Source organism: Capricornis sumatraensis, chromosome 4 (genome assembly GCF_032405125.1).
Source record: "Capricornis sumatraensis isolate serow.1 chromosome 4, serow.2, whole genome shotgun sequence".
Taxonomy (NCBI): domain Eukaryota; kingdom Metazoa; phylum Chordata; class Mammalia; order Artiodactyla; family Bovidae; genus Capricornis; species Capricornis sumatraensis.
Genome location: NC_091072.1, coordinates 117,477,505 through 117,500,233, shown reverse-complemented (window position 1 = coordinate 117,500,233; position 22,729 = coordinate 117,477,505). Strand labels below are relative to the sequence as shown.

General features: G+C 54.8%; 1 protein-coding gene across 1 annotated transcript; it reads right to left on the bottom strand.

Moving 5' to 3' along the window:
• Window positions 1-3,747: 3,747 nt before the first annotated feature.
• MCM5 (minichromosome maintenance complex component 5) lies at window positions 3,748-21,718 on the bottom strand. The gene is made up of 17 exons (XM_068970841.1): window positions 21,671-21,718; window positions 21,249-21,423; window positions 19,749-19,875; window positions 19,526-19,654; window positions 16,911-17,083; window positions 15,923-16,078; window positions 14,184-14,350; window positions 13,603-13,774; window positions 12,501-12,612; window positions 11,282-11,425; window positions 10,903-10,968; window positions 10,540-10,716; window positions 9,792-9,904; window positions 7,987-8,115; window positions 6,875-7,017; window positions 4,890-5,017; window positions 3,748-3,951 (listed from the first exon to the last, which is right to left on the bottom strand). The coding sequence occupies exons 2-17, from the start codon at window positions 21,413-21,415 to the stop codon at window positions 3,850-3,852; spliced, it is 2,205 nt and encodes a 734-aa protein (XP_068826942.1). The 5' UTR covers window positions 21,416-21,423; window positions 21,671-21,718; the 3' UTR covers window positions 3,748-3,849.
• Between the last annotated feature and the right edge of the window lie 1,011 nt (window positions 21,719-22,729).

The window sequence follows — 22,729 nt, the reverse complement described above, 5'->3', positions numbered from 1 at the left end:
TTGGTCCCTCTGTGCCAGGCCTGCCACAGCAGTGCGTCTGCCCCGGGGTATCATGACCATCCATGGCTGGCAGCGAACTTTTCCCTGGACAGACACCTCTGCCAGGCCGAAGTGAAGTCGGTGTGGCAGGTGGGCTCAGAGCCCAGCTGGGTTTAGATCCTGACCCCGGCCTCGCTCACTGTGACCCTGCCTCTCTAAGCCTATTTCCCCATCTGTAACAGCAGCCATGACTGCTAGGGGAGCAAGTGCACCCCAGCTTCAAATGTGGGTGAAGGACTTGGAAAAATCCCTTTTCTACAAATCCCATGGTTTGGGCACAAACCCTCACCGGCTGAGACCTTGGGGAGCACATTCCCAGGAGAAAGCTCCCTCTCCACCTCCTAGACATGTAGACCAGCCCTGCTACGGGACTAATGCTCAATGCTACTCCAACAAAGGAATGGAAGGCTGGGTCCCGAGATGGATGAAGCAAACACTCAAGAGTCTCCGCCTGAACAAGATGAAAGGCTGAGATGAAACAGAAGTGCTCAGATGCTCTCAAGAAGGTCAGCATCCAGACAAGACAACAGAGAGCCGTGAGAAAGGTGCTCCTCCAATTATCCAAGCAGGAATGGGCTTTGAACACGGGTGAGTCAGAGCAAAGCTGACTTACCCCTTCTCACCTCTCCATTTCCTGGAACAGCGTCGTCCATCGCAAACAGCTTTAAGCAGCAGGAGATTGTTGCACAAAAATACACTTGTGATTCAACAATGAGCACAATGAGGCATCAGATCTTCCTGTTCACGTTTTTAGGAAAAGCAAATCACTTTGAATTTCTCATGACTGTCGTCCTTTTTACATGGTGGTTATTTTTAAACACTTCAATCATTTATTAGAATAAGATGTTTAATGTATGTTGGTACATTCATGCTTTTTTTTTTTTTCTATTTCCAAATGTATTTTCAATATCAAATACCTTACATAGTCAAAAGCTATAGCTTTTCCAGTAGTCATGTACGCATGTGAGCTGGACCAGAAAGAAGGCTCAGTGTCAAAGAATTGACACTTTTGAACTCTGGTGCTGGGGAAGACTCCCAAGAGTCCCATGGCCAGCAAGAAGATCAAACCAGTCAATCCTAAAGGAAATCAACCCTGAATATTCATTAGAACTGATGCTGAAGCTGAAACTCCAGTACTTTGGCCACCTGATGCGAAGAGCCAACTCGCTGGAAAAGACACTGATGCTGGAAAAGATTGAGGCCAAGAGAAGGGGGAGAGAGAGGATGAGATGGTTGGATGGCATCACCGACTCAACGGACATGAGTTTGAGTAAACTCCAGGAGATAGTGAAGGACAGGGAAGCCTGGTGTGCTACAGTCCATGGGATCACAACCGAGTGAATGAACTGATTTGTTTTTAATTTTGTGAATTCTACCTTTTTAAAAACAAAATATACTCAAATTGTTATTTCAAAATTAAGCAAAATAATGAGCAAAAAAATGGCATTGCTGATTTTCTCAAATATTACTATTACTAGTGCTTTCTACTACTCAAACCTCACAACTCACGGTGATGACCCCTACAACCTCCATTTAGTGATAAAACTCAGGTGCACACAGATCAATGAAACAGAACAGCTAGCCCAGAAATAAACCCACTTATCTATGGTCAACTGATTTACAACAAAGGAGCCAAGAATATACAACAGGGAAGGGACGGTCTCTTTCAATAGATGGTGTGGGAAAGACTGGGCAACCTCATGCAGAAGAAACTGTCTTACACCTTACACAAAAATTAACACAACGGATTAATGGCTTACACATTAAGACTGAAACCATAAAATTCCTAGACGAAAACATAGGCAGTAAGCTCCTTGACATTGGTCTCAGTGATAAATTTTTTGAAGTAGACACCCAAAAGAAAAAAAAAAAAAAAAAACCAGAACAAGTGGGACAATATCACTAAAAAGCTTCTGTACAGCAGAGAAAAGGATCAACAAAATGCAAAGGCAGCCTATGGAACAGGAGAAACATACAAGTTAATATCCAAAGTACATACAGAACTCATACAACAGCAAAAAATAAAAACCCCAAACAATCCAATTAAAAAATGGGTAGATCTGAATAACCACCTTCCCAAAAGACATACAGATGGCCAACAGGTCCAGAAAAGCTGTTCAGTATCACTGATCATCAGGGAAATTCAAGTCAATACTACAATGATATCACCTCACACCTGTCAGAAGGGCTATTAGCAAAAACACAACAAAAAACAGTGCTGAAGACATGGAAAAAAGGGAACACTTGAATACTGTTGCTATGAAGGTAAACTGAGACAGGTACTAAGGGAAAAAAAGAGTATGGGGGGTTCCTCAGAAAGCAAAAAAATAGAATTACTATATAATCCAACAGATAGATACTTTTGGGTATTTATCTGAAGAAAATACGACACATTAATTTAAAAAGGTATCTGCACCCCCAATTTCCCTTCAGCATTATCTACAGTACACCAGGTATGAAAACAACCTGTGTCCATCGACAGAACGGTGAACATGTCACACATACATACAGCGGAATACTACCCAGCCGTTAAAAAATAATAATGAGATCCTGCCACGCATGCCATGGATGGACCTTGAGGGCCTTATATTAGGCAAAGTACATATCCAAAGTACAGATGCAGAAAGTAATACTGCGTGACTGTATTTACACGTGGAATCAAAAAATAACAAGCTCAGAGACACAGAGCAGAGGTGAGAAGGTCCGCGGGCTGAGGCGGGTAAATGCCAGCAGGGACAACACACGGGTGAAGGGGGTTAAAAGGCACAAATCTCCAAGCACACAATACATTCATGGAAAGGTAATGTATGGCATAGTGACTGTAGTTATGAGATATACTGGGTATGTGTAAGTTGCCAAGAGGAAAGATCTTTAAATTTCTCATGACAAGAAAACAAAGCGTCTAGTTACGTGTGGTGGATGCCAACTAGACCAAGAAAATGAAACGTCAAAAAAAAAAAACCATACACACATCCCTGGTGGTCTGGTGGTTAAGAGTCCACCTTGCAATACAGGGAACACGGGTTCAATCCCCCACACGCCACAGGGCAACTAAGCACGCATACTGCAACAAAGACCCAGCACAGCCAAAATTCACAAGACAAAAATACAATTTCAATTGCTTAAAAAAAAAGTCTCAGGCCCACAGAAGTCAGGCATCCCACTCAGGGTCACACAGTCTGAGGTGGCCCACCGGGAGAGAGCCAGCCTACTGAATCCCAGTACCCCTCTCTTACCTACTTTGTTCTAAGGCCAGGTGGGAATCCAGGTGGGAATCCATTGATCCAAATGCCTGGATCAATCTCAGCACACTGCCTGGTTCCTTCTGGACGCTCACTGCCAGCAGGTCTCTCCTCCTAAACACATCCCTGGGAACTCACCGCCACGTACAGATGAAGAAACCGAGGTGCAGAACAGTTCAGTGCATCCGGCCAGTCTGATGCAGAACCATAGCTCCTGACCACACGTTAGCTGCTGGGGAGCAGCTTCGGGCTCTCCTAAGCACGCTTATACTCTGGGTCTTGCTGATTCTCACCAGTGTGCATAGCACGTGCCCCACCCAGAGCCCAAGGGGCACAGGCAGGTCAGAAACCCAGGTCTGCCAGGCTCCAAAGCCTGTCCTCGCAACCAGTGCAGAGGCCCACAGATATCCACAAACACACCATGGCTTTATTATTTCTATACATTTCCAGAGGCACATTTCCTGGGTCTGCAGCCAGGGCAGACTCCAGAGGCAGCGAGGCAGGGGGCGGCGGGGTCCCTCTGTCCAGAGCGCGAGGGGGGCTGGCGGCGGCGGCGGCGGCCGCAGGCTCACTTGAGGCGGTAGAGGACCTTGCGCTGCATGCGGTGCTGGATCTCGCCCCGCCGCAGCATGAGCTGCAGGACCTTATGGATGGCGTGCTCCGGGTATTTCTGCGGGACACGGGGCGGGGTGAACGGTGTACCCCCAGACTCCCCACCGTTCGGGAGCCCAGGCACCCCCTGCTCATGGGAACTCTCCAGCCTTCACAACCTACCACTCTGCATCCTAAATGGGCTCACCCATCCTAAGCACCTACTACACACCAAGCTTTGTTCTAAATCTTCACATACTTACACTCATTCCACCCCTCAACATCCCTGAGCAGCTGGTACGTGCTCATTTTACATTTTACAGGGGAGGAAACTAAGGCACAGAGAGGCTAAGTCACTTACTCCATGGACTGGAGCCCAGCAGGCTCCTCTGTCCATGGGATTTCCCAGCAAGAATACTGGAGTGGGTTGCCATTTCCTCCTCCAGGGGCTCCTCCCATCCCAGGGATTGAACCGAGGCCTCCTGAGTATCCCTGCACTGGTAGGCAGATTCTGTGCCACTCCTGACATCCCCGAACTCCTCTAGGTCTTGGTCCGCTCACCCCTCGAGTGAGTGGGCTACCACCTACCACATAAACTGGATGAAGAGGAGATGACATATACGAAAGGGAGCTGAGCACAGAAACTAGACTGTCCATGTGACTTCAAAGATGGTGACAAGTTCCCCATAACTTCTAGAAGGCCCTTCCACCATCTATGGGATCAAGAGCTCTGTCCCCAGCGGGCTGGAAGGCTCACCCTCTGGTTCTGCACCCCCAACTCCACAAAAGGCAGGCAAGTAGGCGAAGGGAGAGACAAAGGGCTGGGGGAGCCTGGGAGGTCCCAGCAGAACCTCAGACCCCGGTCCTTTCCCCTTAATGCGACAGAGAAAGTCGCGAGTAGAGAGCACTGGGGACAGGCCTGGGCCCAGGAACAGCCGCCCCTACCCCATCCCAAGCCTGCCTGCTGAGTGCAGGACATGGTACAGGGTGGGTGGGAACCCGGCCCTGCAGGCCCACCTGCTTGGTGAAGTCCTGGATGATGCTGTGCTCAGACACCTGGGAGCCAATGGCGAATCGGCGCTTGAGCTGCTTCTCGATGCGGCTCAGCAGCTCCTGGTCCTCCTGGCTGGTGAAGCCTTCCACCCCTGTGGGCGCGAGGAGGGAGGTGGGTCGGTGGGTAGGGACCTCGGTCTGCCCACAGCGGGGAAGGGCCAGCCAGGCCCCGGAAAGAACATGAGAGGAAGACAGAGAGGGAGCCTGGGGACAGCCAGGGCCTGAGCATGACGGCGGACAGAGGCCTGGAGCCAAGGACAGGGCAGGCATGAGCAGAAGGATGCTGCAGGCAGAGGGAACAGCAGGTGCAAAGATTCAGAGGTGGGAAACGTGCCCACTTCATTCAAAACCTAGTTGTAGGGCCAGGGACATGGCCAGAGGGGGGGCCAGAGGCGGCCAGGTCCCATGGGCTGGAGGGCACAGCCCAGGTTTTCCTGATTCTGGTGAGTGGAGCAGCCACTGGAGGGCTGTGAGGAGGGCCTTCAGCTGAGGACAGCACCTGGGCCCCAGGTGGGTAGACAAGTCAGGAAAACTTCCTGGAGGCGGCTACGTCAGGATAGAAAGCTAGAGGGGACCCGCAGTGACCCAGGAGCATGCAGGCTGTCCTGGAGACCACATCAATGAGGCACCCCAAGCAGCCCTGGCAAGCAGCTCCTGATTTCCGACAACTGCTGGAATGGGGTCTCCTCTGCTGACCCAGGCCTGCAGACACCTTGGTGTTTCAGCTACAGAGAGGAGCAAGGTGGGAGGGGAGAAGCTGCTGAGAGGGACTTCAAGGCTTAAAGTTGAAATGAGTTCACAAGGCAAACTCTTACATAGCCTGCAAAGCCCAACTCTAATTACCCTGCCCCAAATCACACCCACCCTGTGCCCTCAAACATCCGAGGGAGACCTCCCCGCCATAACCAAATATCTCAGGGGACAGGAAGCCCCTTCAGGGCAGAGATTGAGTCGGCATCACCAAGAGGAGGGCAGAGGCAATCAGCCCCCACTCACCTCCCTGGGTCCAGCCACACTGGCCCTTGAGCCTGTTGTCCCTGGGGTCTCGCCACTCAGCCCTTCCTCTACCCAGGGGCCCATTCCCACACCCCAGGGAGCCAGGTGTCCACTCATGCCCATCCCTGCTTCTTGCCACCTCCTGAGAGCCCATTCTGGACCTCCCGACGGGGACACAGCCCCACCCCTCTCCAACACGCCCGACCTGCTGGAATTCTCCCCTCTGTACTCTCGGCTCCCTGAGTTTGGCATGTCTCCCCAGGAGAAAGGGGGCCTTGTAGGCTGGGACTCAAGAGATATGCTTGCTCCTGCCCTCCTGGCACCTGAAACAGCCCGGCAGACACTCAGCCCTGTCTGCTGGCAAGGGAACACATTCGTCCCAGGGGAGCCTGGCACAAAGTCAACGCTCCGGGAAGTCCGCTCAGAGGCCTAGCTTGAAGCAGGCGGCAGGACTGACGGCAGCCTGAGCCACGCTGGACTCGGGGTCAAGAGACTCGCACTCTAGCTGGGAGAACGGCAACCAACCTTGGGCACCGTGAAAAGGCCTCTCTGGGTTTCAGTTTCCTCATCTCTAACAAGGGAAGGACTAAGCACCCAACCTGACTTCTGGGGGCGGCTATAAGTAAACCGGGGGAAGAGTGTCGGAAGTGCTCAAACGGTTACAACTCAACAAACAGGGCTGGTGAGTGCTGTTCTTAACCAATGATAAAACTGTGAGCCTTAATAACGGACTGGGCCTAGGAGGATTGGGCTCCAGGGTCTCAAGAGGCTGTTCTTCTCATCTTGGAAGAAAATGGCTGGTGGGGGTGGGGACGGGGGCGGGGGGTGGCTTCTTTGCAGGAGGAAGCAGAGACCTCAGCAAGTACAGAGAAGCAACCAGCAGAGCAGGCATCCAGCACGAGCCCCACCCAGAGTCCAGGGACCACCCGGCCTGTCTCCCCTCATCTGCTCACCTGACAGGGTGCCAGACAAGGCGGCGTCCAGCGTGGACACCTGGAAGAGCCTCAGCGCCTCCTCCACGTCTGCCTCTGTGGCGAAGGGCTGCAGCTTCATCTTGCTGAGGGCCTCGGCGATGCGCACGATGGCCTCCAGCTGCCTGTGTGAGAGCAACGGGACGCCAGGGTGCACTCAGTCCATCGCCCCTCTTCTGTCCAGCCCCTTCACAGGGAAGACTGCTGGTTGTCCCCGTGATCCATCTCTCTTAGCAACAGAACCCCAACTTCTATTCCAGTACGTGGTACCCAGGTACAAGACATTTCCCAGTCTCCACTGCATCTAGATATGTCTGTGTGACTAAGATGTGGCCAGTATGTTGTAAGTCCAAACATTTTATGGGAACTTTCGTGAGTGTCCTTAAAAAAACAGGCACTTCTTTTCCTCCCTCTCCTGTCACCTGGAATGCAGGGATAATGGCTGGAGTTCTAGCAGCCACACTGGACAATGAGAATAAGGGTTAGCCTGAAGGAGCCCAAATTGCTGCTGATGACTGAAGAACCATCACACGATCCTAGACTACCTGCCCTCAAACATTTGCACCTAAGGTGGAAATAAACTCCCAATTTACTTAAGTGACTTTATTTGGACCTTCCATTATATAGAGCAAAACCCACTTCTATCTAATCAGTGCTGGGAACAGGATTCAGATGAGGTAGGTTTAAGCTCTTAGTCACTCAATTGTATAAACTCACCACAGTGGAGAGAGTTAACAACTAAGACAGCTGAGGCCCAGAAAAGGAAAGCCATCTCTCAGGCATCACACGGGGGGCAGGAGGCAAGGACCCGGTCTCCTGACTCCCATCCCTGGACCTTCCCTCATCCTCAGGCTTCCCTAAAATGGGGGAAGCTAGACAGAATTCAGAAGAGAGGGTTCCAGGTTTTCCCAACAATAAACAAAGCAAAAGATACAGATAAGTAGGGAGGCCACTGTTTTCACTCCTAAAGGAGTGGTCCCTGCCCAACAGTCTGACCATGGCCGGCACCAGTTATCAGCAGTGGGTCCCAGCCCCACAGGGCACACCAAGCCCTGTAAGCTGAGGCCGTGCATCAGCCCACCCAGCCCGCTCACCGGACGGTGATGGGGATACTGGAGCGCCGGTCGCTGTCCCTCTCGTGCTGACGGGCCCCGCTCCGCATGATGATATACCGATTCTTCAGCTTCTCTGCAGCCTCTGCTGACAGCCGGGGGCCACACTTCCTGCAGGACAGGGGTTGGGGAGAGCAGCTGCCATGAGAGCGGGAAGGAATCTTGGGGTACCCACCTTGGCTGGCCTCTGCTGGCTTGAAGACACAGTTTCTGGGCCCACCAGATGGCAGGCTCACAGCAGTGCTTCCCCCCACCACATTCAGGGGTGAGATGCGCAATGACACCCACGAGAGGCTCCTGGTGACTGCTGCCCAGGGGCTGGGAACATGCCAGACTAGGGGGTGAGGGGCGGGAAGGGTGGCAACGGGAGACGTTTGGTCAGATCCACCCGCACTCTATCCCCTCCACCCCGAAGCCCCGCCCCAAGCCAACTGACAGTCGCTGGTTTAGGGGACCTCAGGTCACCTACTTCAGGGCTTCCCTGGTGGCTCAGCGGTAAAGCATCCGCCTGCAGTGCAGGAGACCTGGGCTCGATCCCTGGGTGGGGAAGAGCCCCTGGAGGAGGGCACGGCGGCCCAATCCAGTATTCTTGCCAGGAGATTCCCATGGACAGAGGAGCCTGGAGAGCTACTGTCCGTGGGGTCTCAGAGTTAGACATGACTGAGTGACCGAGCCCAGAGGGAGGGAGGAAACTCCCCAAGGCCCCCTGGGACCTGGCATCAAGGGAGAACAAAAATTCAGGGCTCTCAGACTCACACACAACTGCCCAAGCCTCCAAGGGTGGGGCCGTGAAGAGCTCAGAACCATGACAAAGACCCCGGTACACTGGGCACTGGGTCACTGGGACAAAAGTGGTGAGGAGGCATCCACCCAAATGCAGTACTTCACCTCCCATCAGAAAGGCACTCGACGATCCCTCCACCCAGGTTTTAGCTCCAATAAGAGACAGAGGAGGTGCGTGTCCAGAACCTTGGTACAGCAGCGAAAAGCACAGCCTGTGGAGCCAGGCACCTGGGTTCAAATCCTGGCTCTACTAGCTCCTGCCTGCAAACTTGGACAAGTTACTTAACCTTTCTTTGCCTCAGCTTCCCCATCTGTAAAATGGGATAACAATATGCCAACCTCACAGGTTTGGGGAGAGGGATAAAGTTCACTTATGTATATACAATAATCAGTTTCCTGGTGGTCTAGTGGTTAGGATTCGGCACTTTCACTGCTAGGGCCCAGATTCAATCCCTGGTCAAGGAACTGAGATCCTGCAAGCTGTGCAGAGCTACCCAAATTTTAAAAATTAAAAAAATGCTCAGAATAACACCTGGCACAGAATAATCACTATATGTATGACTATCACCACTGGTAGTCTGTGAGAACAATATTTAAGGCTGCAGCTGCTGTTCACTGAGTGTTTATTTGGCGCAGGGCCTTGCCAAGCGCTCACGCATCATCTTGTGTGATTCTTAGAAAAACCTGAGGGCACAAGCACCCCGGGAAAGCGAGGCTCAGAGGTCAACTGATTTGCCTAAGGCCACATAGTGGGGGCAGGTGTTACCAAAGACCATGTCCACAGTGCCTCCCCACACATCGGAGTCAAGGGCGCCTTCAAGACCACCTAAACCCTCCACCCTCATTTTAGAAACGGGGAAGCTGAGGCCAAGAGCCACCGACTGGGTGACTGTAGGAGGAGGAAGAGCTAAACCCTAAGGGCTCATCTCAGGTATCCTGAAAGGGCTCTCCCCGACCCGGGAAGACTGGCAACCCCACCCTGGGGGCCAGCGTCCACGACTCACGTGCGGCAGTAGGCGATGAACTTCTTCAGCTTGGCCAGGTCAATCTCGCCCTCCACGGCCTGGGCCTGTGTCAGTGCGCTAACGTGCAGCGTGATGACGTGTTTAGCCAGCATCTGGGAGGCAGAGGGGACCCAGGGTCAGCGCCAGGCCTTCCTGAGCCAGGTCCCAACACAGAGCTGAGCAGGCGGAGAGGGAGAGCTCCCAGGGCTAGAACCAGTGGAGAGGAGGTGGCCCTTCTCTCCTTGGGGGCTGTTAGCTGGTAAGACAACATCCAGAGCTGCCAGGGACCTCCCCGCCGCCCCAGGGTGGGGCGAGGCTGCCTGAGAACAAACCTCCACCCAGGGAGGCCGAGCCAAGTGAGAAAGAGACAGACAACCCTGAGACCAGACCCAGCTGGGCCTTGCATCTCCAGGCTTGCCTGTAACACAAGCCCTTGAGTTCCTCCAGAAAGACTAAAAGGAACTGGGGTTCTAATACTTGCAATCAAAGGTCAACCCCCTCATTCCACATACAAAGGACCGACGCCCAGGGAATGAAAGACTCCAAATCAAACCGCACGTGGTTCACAGGAGAGGCAGGACCAGCGACCCCCAGTGTAGTGTTTCTGGAATCTGCAACCCACCTCCTTGGGGGCCCACTGACAGGCTGATCTGGTAGCCAGAACTCTGGACCCTTGAAACCCCTAGTCTGCCCACCCTTCCCCCGCCCGAGACCTGCAGGCCTGGGAGGAGCCCGGTGCCCTACATACCACATCCCTCTCCTCATTGTGCTCATCCTTGACGATGAAGATCATGTCGAAGCGGGACAGGATGGTGGGCATGAAGTCGATGTTGTCCTCCCCCTTGGTCTCATCCCAGCGGCCGAACACCGAGTTCGCAGCAGCCAGGACGGAGCAGCGGGAGTTGAGGGTGGTGGTGATGCCAGCCTGAGAAGGGAGTGTGGGGGCAGCAGAGGAGAGAAATGAGAACTCGGGCTTACAGCCTTCTCAGGTCACACACTCACACACAAGACTCCAGGACCACTGCTGCAGTCAACAGAGGCCGGGCGCTCGGAACAGCCTGAGGGTGGGGCCAGGGCCCAGCCCCTGCAACGCCCCGGGCGTGGCGCTCACCTTGGCGATAGAGATGGTCTGCTGCTCCATGGCCTCGTGGATTGCCACACGGTCGTCCTCTCGCATCTGCGTGGAAGAAAGGAATGTCCACCAGCCCCAGGCGAGGGGGCTGGGGTGCAGCGGGAGCAGGACACCCTACAGGAGCTACTGTTCCTAAGTGCCAGCCAATGGCAGGAACCAGGTCACTTCTAGTCATGGGCATAACGTGCGGGCTTGGCTCTCATCTCCCCACTCTCTAGGCTCGGAGAGGTTTAGTTACATCCCTATAGTGATGGGAGGTCTCTATGTCAACAAAGGGGGTTTCTGCCATTCACACCCCCAGCCCACGGCCACCAGGCGCCACCAGAACTGAGCCACCCCCTCGCCCTGCCAGGCTCACCTTGTCAAACTCATCAATACAGACAACCCCTCCGTCGGCCAGGACCATGGCCCCGCCCTCCATGATGAAGTTCCGGGACGAGGGGTCCCTGATCACTGAGGCTGTCAGGCCAGCCGCGCTGCTGCCTTTCCCAGACGTGTACACCTAGGGGAGGGCAATGGGAGGGTCAGGGCCCAACACAGCCCCCAGGCTCTGTGACCCCGGTGAGTCAAGGGGCCCCCAGAGCTGGAGCTCGCACAGGGTCACACATCACAGCGGGGTGCAGAGCACAGAAAGTCTCAGTGTTCCTCCTCTGATGGGGGGCCACCATCCCCAGCCGGCCTGGAGGTTCTCCCCAGGGCTGGTCACATCCATAACTCACCCGAGCCCGACTGTCTCATGAACCAGCCCCCAGGAGCTGGGCTCACCAAGCAGTAAACTGAGGCCGAGAGAAGTGACACCCTCCCAGTAAGGTGGGCTCCGGACTCTCCGAAAAGGCTACCCCACCCTGAGTACCATCATCTTTGTAGAGACCTGAGAACCACATGCTGCCAAGGAGCCTCTGAACTGTGGCAAGTCCTAAGCAAGGTGTGCTTAAGTGTATGAAATACACAGGAATTTAAAAGTTAGTGCTACAAAGAATACAAGGTATCTTCTTCAGGTTCTCTTATGTTAAACCACACACTGAGATAATAACATTTTACACCGCTTAGATTAAACAGAATTGAGATTGTGTGCTTGTGTGCTCAGTCATGTCTGACTCTTTTGCAAGACCACAGACTGTAGCCCACCAGGGTCCTCTGTGCATGGAATTTCCCAGTCAATACTGGAGTGGTTTGCCATTTCCTTCTCCAGGGGATCTCTCTGACCCAGGAATAGAACCTGTGTCTCCTGCATCAGCAGGGCGATTCTTACCACTGAGCCATCTGGGAACCCCATCACCACTTTCTTTTGCTTTTCTAAGAGGCTACTAGGAAATGTACACTCCCCGAGGCTCACAGCTGGAGTACACGTGTCTCCGCCGGGCGGCACTGGCAGAGGACACCTGGCCCACCCCGCGTCTACCCAGAGGCCACGCTTCCCTGCATAAGACCACGCAGCCATCCTCACCCCACTCCGATCCCCCAGATGTGCTGATCACCACGCAGGGGACCCGGCTGACTCTCTCCCCCGTGGCCCCTCCTGTAGCTTCATCCCTGTGGGGAAGCCAGGGCAGGCAGAGGTCATCCGGGACACTCACCCCAATGGGTGAGCACTTCTCCACGAACTTCAACAGCTGGGACTTGGCCGTCCCCGGGTCCCCCAGCATCAACAGGTTGATGTCTCCTCGGCGAGTGAGGCCATCTGGGAGCCTGGGGAGACGGGTAGGAAGGCCAGGTGAGCAACAGGAGAATCCAGCGAGGGCTGGTTGGTCACAGCAGTCTGGCTATCACTCCCGCCCCACCACGTCATGAGCCCTGGAGTAGGTGGGAGGTGGGGGCTCTGGCCTGAGAGCCACATTCCTAGCCAGCTATATCTCCTAGCCTCCTCTATGGTGACCTGCCACCCAGAAAGGGGAGGGTCAAAGGAAATGACACCAAGAGCTGGGCTCAGGCACACACAGACAGCATCTGATAAACACATGCCCCAGCTGGAGAGATGGGAGCCGCCAGCGCGCCGCTGGCGGTACCGTGGAGCAGACACCACGAGGGCAGGCTCCAAGCCAGGATATGTGCCTGTTAGCAGTCTCTTTAATACTCTATGCCTCAATTTCCTCATCTATGAAATGGGCTCAACCATAGCTTTCTCATAGGGCTAACTTGGGGACTGGGCTGCAAACAGATAAAAACATTCAGAAGACTGTCTGGTACATGGTAAAACTCAGTAACTGGTAGATGCCAGTAACATTATCACTCTTTATATCTCTACTGTTTCAGACTCTCAAAAGGACACATGAGGTCCCCTGAGTGTTAGGCTTCCATCTGTCATATTCATATGGACATCTGGGTACAAAGGGGTGGTGTCTCTTGCCTAAAACTGCACAGTAAGTAAGTAGTTGTCAGAGATTTAATCCCCAGTCTCCAGACTCCACACCCAGAGCTCTCTCCACTGCATCTGCCAGCTTCCCCAAGTTGCCCCACCTACCCAGGATCGGAGGGACTGCTCTGCAGGGAGGGCATGGATTGGCCCCTTGCCAGCTGACAGCAACCCTGGGAGGTGAGAAGGGTGCCTGAGAGTAGGAGGCGGGACTGAGGGTCCCAGGCAGATGGAAAGAGTATTCCCGTCCTGCCCATCCGGCAGCTGCCCTGCTGTGGGCAAGTCACCCATCCAATCCCTGGACCTGGGAAGGCTTGGACCCCCACCTCTTTCGGGAGCCCCCGAAGAGCAGGCAGGCGATGGCCTTCTTCATGTCGGTGCCCCCGAAGATGGAGGGAGCAATGCTCTTGGAGATGAGCTCGTAGACGTTGGGGAGGGCGGCCAGCCGCCGGAACTCCTCCTCCTCCTGCGGGGTCATGGCACCAGCAAAGGTGCGGCCTGGGTGGGCAGAGGGGGCGTGGGTGCATGAGGGCCCACCCTCCCAGCCCAGGGCCTCCCCCTGGGCAAGGGCCCCAGGGCCAGGCAGCATGAGCATCAGTCTGAGCACAGAAGCAGAGACGGACCCCACCTCTCGCCTGAGGACTGGGCCTGTGTGCTGCAGGCTCCAGTGAGCAAGCGGAGGACCTGGAAGCGGGGGGTGAGGAGTTAGGGGCCAGATCAGAGGGGCCCTCAGGGACCACCGGGATGTCTTCTACCTTGCTGAGGGCAGTGACAGGTATCTTTGGTTACGAAAGCACTGCTCTCCCTGGCTGCCATGCAGAACAGAGTGTAGGGGCGGGGGGATAGACAGGGGGACCAGGAGGAGGCCCGAGGAGGGACAAGAGGAGTCGGACCAAAGCCCACTCACCGGAGCCATCTGTGTCCACCTGGATGCCCAGGACCCGGATGTAGGCGCTCCGGATGCCCACGCCCACTCTGTCACGGCCCCTGTTGGAGGTCAGGCCAAACTTCTTGATGGAGTAGATGCCCATGATGGTGACCCTGTTCCCAGGGACGACCTTGTCACACAGGTACCTAAGAGGAGGGTGGGGAGGAAGGAGGAAGAAGGTGAGAGTCTGGTGGGGGCAAGAGCCCCTGGCTCCCACCATCCCTCACGCTCACCGTTCACCTCAGCATCTCTACAGGAGGCTATCTGGCTCTAGCGCCGCCCTGCCCCAGGGCTCTCGCCCTCTCACCACAACCCAGCCCACATTTGGACGGCACAGCTGCTGGGAGGTCGACAACCCTTGGTCGTAGCAGCGGCCTGACTGAGTAAGTCAGAAGGCCCACCCCCAGCTCCTCAGGGTCCCCATCCCCACCTGGCCTGCTGTCAGAAGCACTGCAAGGCTCCTCTCAGCCATCTCAGGGGAAGCCTTCCTCCTGAGGCCCTCCCAGCCTCCCTGCAAGGGCCACTCCCCGTTTTTGCCTCTTCACAGCTCCACGAAGCTCAGGCAAGTCACTTCGCACCTGGATTTTAATCTCCTCTTTAAAAAAAAATGCTGCAACAAGGACGTCTCCAAGCCCCTCCAGCCAGAACCATGCTCCAGTGCAGCATGGACAGGACGCTGGGGCATGTATTCGTACTCTGCCACTTACGAGCCGTGTGACCTCAAAGAAGTCACTGCACCTCTCTGACCCTGGAGGGCTTTGATAAAGTGATCTGCCCTGCTGGGTTACTGTGGGATCAAGTGAGGTACCACACCCAGAAGGGTGTTAGGCAAAACAGACTCCCATCCCTAAAGGACCCTCACTGTCATTGTTAACATTCTGGGACTCCTCTCTTCCCAGATCCCACTTCTTCAGCTTTAAATCTAACCCCAGACTGCACAAATAATCTAACACCAAATACTTAATTTGTATGAAGGAACTGTGGTAAACACTTCATTTGCATTTTCTACTTTAAATCTCCCATCAGTGATGAGAGATTAAGGCCCGTCACTGTCCCCATTTTCCTGGTGAGGAGACTGAGGCTCAGTGAGCTCATGTCACCTGCTCAGCAGTCTGACCTCTACACCTTCCACTGTCGCCGAGGGAGCTAACAACCTGTGGATCCCCTCGTCCGAAAAGCGACTGCACAGACTACCTGCTTGAGGCATCAGGGTGCGTGAGCCCAGGTAAAGCCCTGTCCATATCTCCATGCCATCCTCCCAAGTCCCTGGAAGGGGACCAGGCCAGCCCAGCACCCTCTCCCCACTTTCCGATTACCCAGCAACATCCAAGAAGAGTCTCAACAGAAAGCCTGGGGCGGGCGTCAGCCTGGGAAGAGGGTCCTCCCCATCCAGCTGTGCCACCTCAGGCCTCCCGGTTCTAACAGCGCCAGGGAGACTCTGCAGGAAGAATGCAGGTGGCAGCAGCCAGACCCCTCCACCCAGGGAGCTGGTCCCATGTGAGACTGACCTGCTCCTGCAGAGTACTGGGAGACGAAGGGAGGAAAAGCCTGGAGGAAGCACCAGGCACAGAGCAAGTTTCCATAAGCAGCCCTATTCCCTGCTCCCCACTGCACTCGGGGTCCACATATGGCCCCTGACCGAGGGGCGGGAGGCATGGCCAGCCAGCCTGCTCACATCCCTGACCTGGTGTGGGGGGCACAGCCAGGGGCCCGCTCACCGGTCACAGTAGAGCTGCATATGCCGGGGCATCTCCCCATGTGGCACGGCGTCCGGCAGCTCCTGCAGCTTCAGGGTCTGGAAGTCCACGCACTTGCATTTGTCCGGCATGATGAAGTACGGGTCCAGTGGACACTTGGGGCGCCCAGCCTGATCCCTGTAAGGAGAGAGGAGAAAAGAGTCACCAGAGCTACCCCCAGGGCCCCAAGCCCAGGGAACCCATCAAACAGGTCAGCAACAAGCCTGGCCATTGCCAAGTTCGGGGTCTCCAGGACAAGCTCGGGGAAGGCACTAGAGGAGGGTGGCTCGCGGGGGGAATACACGGGGTTAGGGTTGGGGAGGCCTGCTTGGAACCTGGCTCTCCCATTAACCAGTGTTAGACAGCCACATGGGGGTGTCTGGCAGGTAGCCAGACTGGAGGCTGGGGTTCAGTGGAAACACATCTGCATGTCCTCTGCACTCAGGGTACTCAAAAACCCAGATCAAAAAGGAATTAAGTGTAGAAAAGAGAAGTGTGGCTAAGCCTGAGATTAGGAAGCAGAGGGGAACCAGAAGCCAGAAAAGGGTGAGGGCCCTGAAAATCAGGGTCAGCAATCATGTTCTGAAAGAAGCCAGAGACACATATTTTCCATCTGTGGGCCACGAGGCCACAGGCAACACAGCCATAGGCCACATGTAAACCAAGGAGCCTGGCATGTTCCTGGGCCTCTGCTCCAGACCTGCCCCAGTGAGCCAGGGTTTGAAGACTCCAGGTGGACTCCCCACCCCGGCCCCCTGTACAGGCTGCCTGGGTTCCTTGGAGGGACAGAACTCACCACTGCAGAGGGGCAGGGGGACACCACCCTGTTCTCAAACCCAGGACCCAGGACGGGCACGCCACGGCCCCAGCCCCTCCTGGCTGCAGCGCTTCCTCCTCATCCTTCACACCTCCGCTCACACATCTCCCTGTCACCCCCCAGGGTGCCACAGGGCCCGTGAAGCCCACTTACGTGTTGCACTTCCGGGGCAGGGCGTAGCCCTCCAGGCCAGGGCGCATGGCAATGTTGGTAAGCGTGCTGCGGCAGCTGCGACACTGGATGGAGATGCGGGTGGCCTTGGCGCGGACTCCCGAGGCCGCGATCACGATGCCCGGGATCTTCACCAGGTGGGACATTGTGTCCGACTGCAACAGAGCCGCAGGGAGGGGGCTGGGTGAGGGGAGCCAGGGACGCCCAAGATCACGTATCAAGAATCTCTTCTATTCTAATGTCTGCTTAAGTATTTAGGCATGAAGTGCATGTCTGTGATTTACTTTAAAATCCTTCAGCAGAAAAAGGAGAAAGGAAGTAAGGCAAAATATTAACAGCCGTTAAACCCAGATGGAGGCAGATAGGGTCATTATACTATTCTCGCTTTTTAAAAAATATATATTTATTTATTTGGTAGTGCCTGGTCTTAATTGTGGCACTTAGTGTATATATACATATATATATGTATGTATGTGTGTATATGTATATATATTAGTTGCAGCATGTGGGATCTAGTTTCCTGATCAGGGATTGAAGCCCGGTCCCTGGCATTGGAAGCAGAGTCTTAGTCACTGGGCCATCAGGGATGCCCTCTCACTACCTTTGTGTGTATGATATTTTTATAATAAAAAGCAAAATAAAACAAGAAAAGTTCATTTTATCATCATCTTTTCTTCCTATTTCCAGCAGGTGTTCTGGGACAGGCAGGTAGGCTATGGGTTCGAGCTGATGCCCCCTCTGAAGCCAGTGGGGTGGAGAGGGGAGCAGGAAGGAGGCTGGCCCTCTCTGGTGACTGAGACCAGGGGCACATGTGCCCAGCGGACCCCAGAACTGCAGACACCCATGTCAGAGCTTGCTTTCTGGGAAACACCCTACAGAGTGCAGGGATCTGAGCCCCCAGGATTGGAAAGGACTGGGGCTGCTTCAGGCCTGAGGCCACCCTGACAAGCGATCCTTCTAGAGAAGGCTCCTCCTCTAACAGAATGCCCACCCAAGCAGGCCAGTCACTGGGTTTTCCAATGGGGCTGAGAAGAGGAAATCTGTTCAAGTGGGGCTGAGGTTTGCTTTTCTGAGGGAATAGCTGCCCCACAAACAGGCCCAAATCCGCCTCCATGGACAGGCAGACACATGATGCTCGGCTTCATTTCAAGTGCGGGCCCGCCTGTGCCTCCCCCCTCGCCCCCGGGCCTGGTGCAGCGCAGAGACAAAGCCAGCACACAGCGCAGCTTCAAGAGCCCGCAGCCTGGCCGGCCCTGCTCCTGTAACAAGGCGTGCCACTGGCCAACCAAGGAAGGTCTGAGGGGACCTGAACTGCGCAGCAGGGCACGAGGGCTCCAGCAACGGCCAGTGCGTGGCCTTTCGGTGGCACAACCTGGGCGCAGAGTTCACCAGGCACAGGCACGGGCATCCGTTCATTTGCTTCTCACAACCTTCTAACAGAAGAACCAACGTTCGACCCTCACGTCCTCCTCAGGAAACTCCCCTGGGTCCCACTCCCGCCTACTTTATAAATTCTCCTTTCACTTGGCAGCCAGAGGAAGCTTTTAAAGACAGAATCAGCCCATCCTCCTACGTAGCTCTCAATCTGAACTCCTCTCCACAGCAGCGAAGGCCCTGGCCACCTGGCTCTCCGCTCGCTCCCTCCCCTCCCCTCCCCTACCCTCACTCCCTGGGGTCCAGCCACAGTGGCTGCCACCTGCCCCATGTCTGTCCCTCGAGACGGCTGCTGTCCCCACCCCAGGGCCTTTGCACCTGCCTCTCCTTGAGCCCGGAACACTCCTCCCTTGAGCTGTCACAGGGTCATCATCCCTCAGACTCGTCCCAGCACCACCTCTTCAGAGAGGCCTCCTCCAACCGCCACCCGGCCCCTCACGTTGATCGTCATGGCTCGTGTCCTGGGACCTGAAATCAGCTCAGTGCTCCCTGCCTGTTTCTCTCACTATAAGCTCCACCGAACCAGGTACCGTCTGTCTACAGTGAGAGTCGAACCCAGCATCCGGTGTGAGGTAGCCACTCAAGAAGAGTTTGCTGGATGGCAGAGGGGCCCAGCTTTCCTGTGGCCCCATCACTCGCCAGTCACACTGACCGTCCTTCCCTCAGCCTGGTACACGCCCTGGCCCCTCACCTTGCAAGCTTTACACTAGCTATGCCCTGCCCTCCTCTCCCCACCCCATGTTCCCTCTCAGCTGTTTGCACGCTGCTCGTTCTCACCCACAGGTCTCCACTCAGATGTCCCCTCTGGAAAGCAGCCTTCTCTATCTTTTCCAGAGGGGCCCTATGCGTTCTCATCACTTCCCAATGTCTCCCATTGCTCTCACAGTCACCTACAGTTATTGTGGGTGACATTAACCATTTATCCAGTCTCCCAGGGAAAGAAGCTTGTCCTTGAGTTCAGTACTGCTCCCCCAGGACCCAACGTATATCCTGCCCACAGAAGGAGCTCAGCAAGCATGTGTCCAAGGAGCTAATTTTTCAGAGGCACAAACAGACTCAGAAAGGTTGAGTGAGTTGCTCAGGGTAGCACAGCTGGCACTCAGGTCTCTCTCCAAAACCCCTCCACACACACAGCCACCACCACCACCCTCCGGGGGCCCCACCTTCAGGCTACGGATGCTAGACGGGCTGGCGTCCGACTTGAGCATGACCTGGATGTCCTGGAGTACCTCGTCACCAGCAGGCCGCGGCCGGGTCACCTCATCAGCCACCTCCTTGGCAGCTTCCTCCAGCTGGAGATGGGGAGGGGACAGGCTGTGAGTGACCAGAGCAGGGCCAGCCCTGGGGGTTCCAGGGCAAGGGTCCCAGGGCAGGGGTCCCACTTACCAGCTGCAAGTGTTCAGCTGGCTGCTTGTACAAGTAGTCAGCCAGCTCCTCGTCGAAGCTGGCCAGGTCCTCCATCTCCACCTCGATCCAGTACTCCCCCAGGTTATAATGCCGCTTGAGTTCATCCCTGGAGTAGATGCAGGGACGGGCACAGGGAAGAGGAGGCAATACTGGCCGAGGCGCACCCACACCCTGAGTCTGCCCATACCACTGCCCCGCCACCAGCTTCCCAAACACATCAAGCTCCAGGTGGATCTGCTATAACCCAGTAAACCATCCCCCATGCCCCTACAGAAGCATCTTCCAAAGCAAGCTCCATGGAAGCAATCCAAGTCATCAAAGAACAGTTCAAAGTTCACAGACGAGTCTGGGAGACTCTCACTGCAAACCAGTCCTTTCACTGGACTCCCTGGAGCCTTTAACCCTCTCTCAGATACTAACAAGGCACACAGCTGAAACCTGGCAATCGAAGGCAGCAGAGACCATGCCTGTCTTATCAACCACCAGACTCTTTTTACAGAGCATCCCATGAGACTATTATCCCAAAAACACTTTTGGGGGCCACTGACCTCCTCAGGCTCATCCCTTTCTACCTTATGTCCAGAGCCATATACAACAGCCAGTCTGGCTCTGAGAGCCCCTTGTTGTAACAGGCCACCCCATACTGCCCATGCGGGCACCTCCTGCTATCAGAAAGGTCTTCCACACCAGATACTCTTCTCTCAGCTCTAAATCACCTGAAGCCTCCCCTAACTCCTCTTGTACACTCCCTCTTTGAGGCAATCATCACCTTGTAATTTACTTGAGCATGCCTACGCTTTAGTCCCACTGATTCAAAAGCTCTTTGAGGGCAAGTAGTATGAATCTTTTCATCTTTGGACCCTAGGGTTTGGCACACAGATGGTCAGTGTCAGCTGGTGCATGAATAAATCGAAGCAGGAGTGGCTATGCCCATTTTACTGATGAAGAAACTGAGGCTCAGAGAGACTGTCACTTGGAAGTCACTGAGCTAATAACGCATCAGGCCCAAGTGTGGACCTGTAAATTCATGCTGTCTGCATTTAAGGGCCTACAAGGATTTGGTGGGATGTCACCACTGTATAATGACTAGGAGCAAGGGCTTTGCCCAGCTCATTCAGTGCTGCAGCTCACCACCTAGAACAGTGGCTGGCATGCAGCAGCTGCTCAATCAATAGAAGGTGACTGACTGGAACGAACGAATGAGTGAGCAAGTAAGGTAAAGCATAACTACCATCTCCAGAGAACTGAAGATAACTCGCTTTACAAAGTATTGCAGGCATAACACAGAAGGACTATAAGAAACAGATGAATAGAAGCAAATCCTGGGAAAAGAACCAAAGGGCCCAGGTGGCTCACTCAAAAGTTAACTTCAGGTATGAAATGTACAAAACCAAACGCCATGAGGGTGCGGGGCCCCTTCGAGTGGAACTTAGCACCGCTGGGACCGCATCTCCCCTCTTGTCCCGCTCCGGCACGCACCTGTACTTGAAAGTGAAGCCGGTGCGGTCGGTGCCCACCCGGTACTGCCGCAGGAACTCCTTGAAGCGCCTCTGCAGCTGCGATTTGCGGGCCTGCCCCTCATCGGCCGCGTTGTCGCCCCCGAAGCTGTCACTGTAGAAAATGCCGGGGTCGTCGAAGCCCGACATGACTGCACCTGACACGCAACAAGGAGATGGAGCAGACAGGAGGGCAGATGGGGGCGTGCGGCGTCCCCTCCGACACGCAGGTGCTCGGCTCCGAGTGCGAGGCAGACGTGAGCCCGGTTCCGCCTCCCAGACCTCGACCCCAGCTCTCCCATGAGACACCCCTGCCCAGCCCTACTGCGCCCCAAATGCAGACGCCGGCCGTCCCCCGGGGGCGCTGGCTCCGAGGGGCCCACTCCCCAGCTCCGCCAGCCTCACCTCTGCCTTCCCGCGCTCCCCGGCACAGCAGACACAAGAACCCCCACCGTCCGCTGCCGCGCTTCGCGGGAAAAATGAGATGCAGCGTTTGGGCGCCGCGGCCGCTGCGCCCTCATTGGTTCGCCGAAACCCCGAGGCCAGCGATTGGACCGCTCTGTGCCTGCAGGTCCCGCCTCCAAATAAATTGCTGAAGGGGATTGGCTGCAGGGCGCAGGACGTCGGGATACCCTTCTTCCGGGCTCCATTTTGCTTGTGGGACAATTTGGCGCGAAACTGACCGGGAGGAAACGGCGGGGCGGGGCGCAAAGATGGCGGAGGGGAGGACCTTGTTGTGTACTCGTCTTAAGCCTTTTTCAGGAGGAAATGACCCCTTTCCGACTACGGGCGGAAGAAGCTATAGGTCCCTGAGAAGTACTTGCTTCTCAGGGTGTGGTCAACTTGCCGGGTGTGAGCCCGCTGTCCCCTAGCGTCTGGAGGGGGCGCTGCCCTCCTGCCCTCCCCGCGCTCACACCTAAACAAGTTGGGGATTAATCAGAAATCATCCACCTCTGGTCTCCTTAACGCCTCTAGGACTAAAGTCAGACTTGGATCTCCAGGGATGTTTTCTTAGCACAAATGGTGTTTTTGTTTTTTAAGTTGTAGAAGAGTGTTCATTATTTGGCAATGCTTAAAATTTGCGAAAATTCACGACCAGATTCCCAGCCTAGGTTAGAAAAACGGGAAGATCCAGCAAAACTTGACGGATTCTCAAGTGGCAACAAGGACTGCATAATCTCCCCTCCTTTCTTTTCTATTCTCACTGGAAGCACTAACTACGGGAACCATCTTTTTATTCCGTAGTCTATATTGACACATTTACGGGCAGTGTTTAAAATATGAGTCTCTTTAAAGGTGTCAAAATTATACCAAATGAATTCTGAACCTTCAGGGAGGTCCCTCTGCATGGAGACATAGCTTTAATTCATTCTAGTTAACAGCTCTTTAATCTTCCACCGTGTGAATAAAATACAGAATATTAAGCCATTTTCCTTTTGGTAGAATTTAAAGTGTTTCTATCTC